At 35.6% G+C, this 6,672-nt stretch overlaps 1 protein-coding gene across 2 annotated transcripts in view; it reads left to right on the top strand.

The window, feature by feature from the left end:
• Window positions 1-6,672, top strand: part of LOC113803688 (dual specificity tyrosine-phosphorylation-regulated kinase 1B) — a 70,704-nt gene that overhangs the window by 42,802 nt on the left and 21,230 nt on the right. For both annotated transcript variants that reach the window (XM_070139534.1, XM_070139533.1), the window contains exons 2-4: window positions 694-852; window positions 5,987-6,156; window positions 6,449-6,640. In XM_070139534.1, the coding sequence (XP_069995635.1) occupies window positions 694-852; window positions 5,987-6,156; window positions 6,449-6,640 (521 nt within the window). The remainder of the gene's footprint in view (window positions 1-693; window positions 853-5,986; window positions 6,157-6,448; window positions 6,641-6,672) is intronic.

Raw genomic sequence — 6,672 nt, 5'->3', positions numbered from 1 at the left:
CATGAAGGACCTCTGGAGCTTTGGACATTGAGGATGCAGAAATGAGACTCAATAATGTGAAGCGCTGCATTACTCAGTGCCCAAGATAGGAAGTCTTGTAGTTTCGAAATTGAGAGTGGATTAAGGTGCTGAAGTCTTGAGATTTGATCAGTGTAAGTCATTGATTCTTTGCGATAACGATAGGTACCTCTGACCTTCCTTTTTGTTTTTGTCGCTCTTTTTTTCTCTGCTCTTCCTTCATCTCTGTCTCATCCTCATCTCTCAGCTCCATAACATAATTCTCATATATCTTATTTCCTTCTGTTAAGAAAATTTGAAACTTCTCAAGTTGTTGCATTGTTCATTTTGTGATGTCACTATGGAGCCAGGGAAATTACCCATTGGTCTTATTTTCTTGTTTGTTTGCATAATACTTGTCTAGCTATATTTCTAGAAGAAATACAGATGTTGGAATGGCTGTTGTTAAAGGTGGTGATATTTACGGCAGAAAAATTTTGATACTGGAGATTTACTGGGGGGGAAAATGCATGAATATAGAACAACAATAAGTACAGTTCTTTTTATTTATAGAATATCAGAACAAAATCTATGAAATTCCTCTGTGTCATTTCTTTTAGATTAAGATTTTGTGTAAGAAAAAATATTTGTGTAATAATGGAACATTTTTGATAAGCTTTCTTTTTGGTATTTCAGGTGACATGGGAGGAGGATACGGGGGTCGGCCCAACCTCCTGTATGGCAAGCTGTGTTCGGAGGACCAGTTACAGCAGTTGGGGGTGTCATTGGATTATGTCCCACCGGAGGACCAGCTTTCCTCGGCTCATCGAACCTCGCAGCAACCTCCCGCCCATGGTAAGATGCATAACCCCTCACTTCTCTGATCAGTTTCTAATATGATTATCGTGTGGTTTTCAGGTTTATAACAGTTTTTGTGGATTGTTGTTAGATAAATTTAGTAAGAAATCTAGTTCTGCTCAAGGTTAGCCTCATGATTTCTAAAATACGGTTGTCAAAATTTGACAGATAGTTACTTCTTTTTGGTGCGGAAAGGACTGGGTATGAAAATGAAATGAAATTGGATTACCTGATCATGAAAAGATTACTGCTTGCCACTGTTTATATTAATCCACCATTTTGAAGAATAACAGTTGATTTTAAATATTTTAGTCAAGATGTTACCATCTCTTTGCTCTGTTCATTAGACTACTGTCCTGGATAGCATATTTCCCCACTCTTAAACACTGTACACATGGCTACATGTATAGGCCACTATAGTTTTTTTGTGTACTTTTATGTGCATAGATGGCTCCACAAGTGCCCAGCCACCAATGTGACCTCACTTTGATTTCCCAATTCCTTGATTATTTTTATGCTATGGTTGTTGATATTATTATTATTATTGAATTCAAGGTTATTATAAGATTATTAATGAAACTAATATCAATAAAAAAATAAAAAAAAAACAATCAAGTGAGATGGATAGAACTAGTAATTGACTCTTTGGTGACTAAGTACTTGCAGAGCTATATCTGTACTGGGTTTTTGTACTGTCCACTTCATTTTTTTTTTTGTTTGTTTGTTTCACAGATGGCTCCACAAGCGCTTAGCTGCCAAGGAGTCATAAGGCTGTAGTGCCTGTGCCTGATTATCCCATTTTCTAGAATTTACTCTCTTATTATTATTATCAACAATATTATTTTTGTTGAAATACTATTGATAATGAACATTGTAAGATGATTAAAAAAGAATCTTTCCAAAAGCAAGCATATTAAAGAGGTGAGGGAACATCCATTTTTTTATTATTTTCATGAGTGTACGAACCTGGAGGGAGGGTGTTCATCTTTTAAATCATAAAAATAATGTTTGGGACCAATTTGGATGTCCTGTGGCAGAAATCATCATTTTTACCATTTTCCTCTTTACACTTTGAAGGTGGGGAGTGGGTGTTGGGAAAAGAATACTTTTTGTATGCTTATGAAAAAATGGATGACCCTTAAGATGAGGAGGACTAATAATTTGTTTCCTAGAGAGTAAGCACTTGTGGAGCCATCTCTGTGTAACCATAATTGATAAACTAAAATTTAGTGGACATGGCATATAAATTTGCCATATGTGTCAATTTAGTCATTAAACCAAAATCACATGGCATGAATACCAAGTCATTCTAGGTAGTATAAGGGGTTAATTAAAAATGAGAAATTGATTGTGACTGTAAAGAGGAAATTTTAATAATCTTGATAGTAGATGTGGAGAATGAAAAAGATTATTCTATTTTATATTGTGTTTTATTAAAAGGCATAGTCACATGTGATAGTTTCACATTTCATTGACAACATGCATACAAGGCCCACCATTTCCACGTACACACAGCTAGAGGACTACGTTTGGATATGGTTATAGTATAGCATGTAGTATGTGGCCTGCAAATTGTATATTGTTGCTTATTGTTGCTTTATCATGATATTTGTTAAAGATCATATTTTGCAGTTATATTTACTTCTTTTGTACAATTTGTTATCTATCAATTGAACATTTAGAAATATATCAAACAAGACAGAGTGAGTGAGGATGGGCACACGGATCCCCAGTCAGGTCATGAATCACAGTAGGTTTGAATATGTTGCAAACAGTAATAAACCTCTATAGTCCTGTAGATTTATTTTACCAATATGATTGATATGATGAATGATGTGAGAAGTCATTTGCAATTAGAGTACAATCTGCTTCATAAATGATATTGTGTTGCATACTGTGGAAAGGCATATGTCGCACACCTAATATTTTCAGTCAGGTTACGCATCTTTCCAAACAACACTGTGGCTATGCTTTTAACTAGTTATTGCATATCAAAATATTTGCCATAGCATCAGCATTCTTGGAGTGTATGAATGTTAATGGAGATTTGCCAGTAATAGAATGCCCATGTGACAATACCTGAACAGAGGTACAGTGTGCTTTGTCTTTTAGTTTATCTGTTTGTGTCTGCTGATGGTCATGTATCTGTCTCATTTGCTTTGTGATTATTTGTCACTAGCAAGAACGATGTTATGGTTGCCACTTTTAATTACTTGTACTCTCTGAGGATTATTTGTAGTTCCCATCTCTTTGTTTAATTTTTAATGTAGAGAAGTTTGTTCTGCCTTTTGTCCAACTTGTGATCCAGTGTTGGTAGAGACATCGAGAGTAGGGATATACTATATAGCTCCAACAACAATTTGATATGGCAAACCTGACTTAAGAATGTGTTTCCCAGCAAATAATGGATGCTTATTTGTGTGTATGGAAGTGTCACTGTATAGGAGGTTAGTGACCTTGGGTAATTTCATGAAATGTCAAGGAAAACAAGTTCATCTCATTAATATTGTGACATGATTTAGATTACGTACTTCAGGATTGTTGTTGATAGCTTTGTACTTATTATTACTCATGCACCAAAGATACATATTCATGAGTAGATACATGGCAGTAAAGCCTCATATTTGTCAAATCATTGGTACTGGTGGCAGCAGTCTCTCCATACGGTTTTGGTATTTATAACTTCCTGTATATCATTCGTAGATGTGGCATATACCTAAAGGAGAGCAAATTAAATAGTTTGTTTAGTCTTCATCTTTTATTCAAGGATAATGAGAAGATTATGAAATGGTTCAAGTGCCTTAATCATCCCTTCTTTCCCTTTAACTTTGCCGCTTACTTCTTTTTACTTGAACCTTTACTTTTTATTCATCTCACCATTGTCAGTCAGTAGTTCACCTCTGCTCTCCTTCATACACTCCTTTGGTGCCATGATACGAATTTTCACACAGCCAGTTGATAGGATAAAAAGTAAAATTACTGCTCATCAAGAATAGATAGGATGGGATTGGTATATGCATGTGTGGTGTTGTGAATTGTTAGGTCTTTAGGCAGATGGGGAAACTCAAATTTGATTGTAGGGATAGCACAGTCACTGAATGTAAAATTTGGTAACAAGTGATAAATCCTAGCAACTGGTTAAGGTTGCCAAATAGAAACATGTATGCTAAAAGTGAGGCTTTACTATATTGGTTTAAGTATTTCATGCAAATCATCTTTAGCCGTTTGTATTGACTTTTTGTAATGTTATAAAGCTTTTGTTATCCACTATAGCTTGTGGCAAGTAGTCCCCACACAATCATCATTATAATCTTTATAACTCGTACCCAACGGGTGGCATGTACGTACATGCCGTGGCTGTTGTGGACTGAGAAACTGATGGCATTGTATCATGCCCATTCCCGTGCCACTGGCTCGTCAGACAGAGTTTTTTCTCCGATAGTAGCGGCTTCATTTATATGGTAAAGATTTTAGGCAATGGCACTTATAATGAAGGTAAACCTTCAAAATTATAATATTTTTTATAAATTATAGCAAAATGAAAGCTTTTAGGTGCCAAATGTCACTTGCAAACTACCGATGGAGCCTGGTGCAAACAAGGGAAACTGCCAATGCGTGCCAACAATCCCGTTCTTATGTCCGCTTGCCAAACATTTTTACCCATCAGCACTGGGTTAATATTCATATTAATGTTGATGGAATTAACTTGTTTGTATTTGTTTGTTAACTGGATGCCACTGTTAGTTTGTTAATTTTCTTTACTCATAGATGGTTCTACAAGTATTAATGTCACCAATGAGCTAGTCACAAGTACCACCTATCTCACCTGTTTACATTTTCCTTGATTTTTAGAATTATTTCCTGGTATCTTATATTGTTGTTGGGAATGTCAATAGTATAGTAATTATGATGTCTATGATATTAATAACAGCTTCGATATTGATAGCATTTATATAAAAAAGAGAGGGGGGGTGGGGGAATCCAGCAAGGTGAAATCAGGTGAGGTCACGAGGTCTACTTGTTGAATCCTCTGTGGCTAAGCCTTTGCTGTGAACATTTTCGTGGCGACATGGGGTGATTTGATAAACTAAGGTGAAGGATAATTTTTAAAAGAAAGGAAGTGGGTGATAAGTTTTTTTTATTATTGCAACACTGATGCCATTGCAAATTTAGTAAATTATTATCAGAGTTCATTTGGACATCTCATTGGTGTGCTGTGGAAATATAGTTGCTTCTGGTAATTATTACAATACAAACAGTGTATGAATATACACCCATTACTTGTGGCTTGACTTAATACACAAATCAATATCTCGGATAGAATATTAATTGTCCAAAGTTGATAAATTTTCAAAGGAGATAGGAACCATATAATCAAGTATTTTTGAACTACTACATAATAGGAATTTCAGTGAAACCATATATATATATCTTACCATGATCTTATATAAAGGTCTGTTTTAATTTTTTTTTTTTTCTATATATTATCCTAAGCCGCCGGGTATGGCATGTACGTACATGCCATTGCCCATCGTGTGTTGATTTTAGTAATTGCGATTACATATAGATGGCTCCACAAGTACTAAGTCACCTATGAGTCAATTACGCGAACTATGTCTCACCTGTTTACCCTTTTCCTTGATTTTCGATAATATTTTCCAATATTTAATACTGCTGTTAGTAACGTCACTAACAATATAGTATTTATAATGTTTATAACAAAAATAGCTGTGTCAATATTGATAGCATTAAAAAAAAAAAAAAGTGTTTTCCCACTTTTTCAAGGAAAAGTGAGGTCGCAAGATCTAATTGACTCCTTTGTGGCTAAGCTTTGGCAGAGCCATCTATGCACAGAAACATTTGACCAAGCATTGCCCAAGGGAATGCACCATTTTCCCGTCGACATTGGGTTAATGAAGAAAACAAGATTTGAATTATAGTGTAGATACCTTTAATGTTAACATGTGTATATGCTAAAGATTCTATTGTTTTATTACTTTGTTGCTATAATGATTATTACCATTGCAGTTTTATGACCATTTCAGGTAGGTATAAATATTACACAATTTGTGGAAGAGCATTTATTTTGTATTTTCATAGAGTTCTGATCACTGTATTATTCTATTATCAGGTTCGGTAGGTGGGAGCCAGGCAGCAGTGAGTGGTGGGGGTGCCTACAAGTCAGTACCACTACAAGCACTCCACCGATCCCCAGCTGAGCGGAGATACCGAGACCCAGCACAGGGCCCTCTACGGAAACTCTCTGTCGATCTCATCAAAACTTACAAGCACATAAATGAGGTAAGTAGGAAGGATCATTGGTTGGGAGGGGCTTTTTCATAGTAAAAGTGGACATTGGATTGAATTCAGCATATCATTTGCCTATTTTGATGTATCAATGTTTTTTTTGATAGAACAGTAGCAGATTTGCTTGATTAGTTTTATCAAACTTTTTTTTTTATATCTTTCCATTTTTGAAATTGTAAAAAGATTCTTTGGAATATTGAATTAGGGCATCTGCTTGACTTATGAATTTCTTTGATACCTGGAGTTTAGAGGCATGTTCATGATATTCCCATTATTTTTTTTCCAGGTTTACTATGCCAAGAAGAAGAAGCGCGCCCAACAAACGCAGGGCCAGAGTCCTAGCATGCACAAAAAGGAACGGAAGGTTTACAATGACGGCTATGATGATGACAACCATGACTACATCATCAAGTCAGGGGAGAAGTTTGAGGACAGATATGAGATTGACTCTTTGATAGGGAAGGGCTCTTTCGGTCAGGTAAGCATCATTAGTACCTGAGAATTAGGGAC

Source organism: Penaeus vannamei, chromosome 25 (assembly GCF_042767895.1).
Source record: "Penaeus vannamei isolate JL-2024 chromosome 25, ASM4276789v1, whole genome shotgun sequence".
Classification (NCBI taxonomy): Eukaryota; Metazoa; Arthropoda; class Malacostraca; order Decapoda; family Penaeidae; genus Penaeus; species Penaeus vannamei.
The sequence above is the reverse complement of the archived record's forward strand: the minus strand, read 5'-3'. Positions and strand labels throughout refer to the sequence as shown.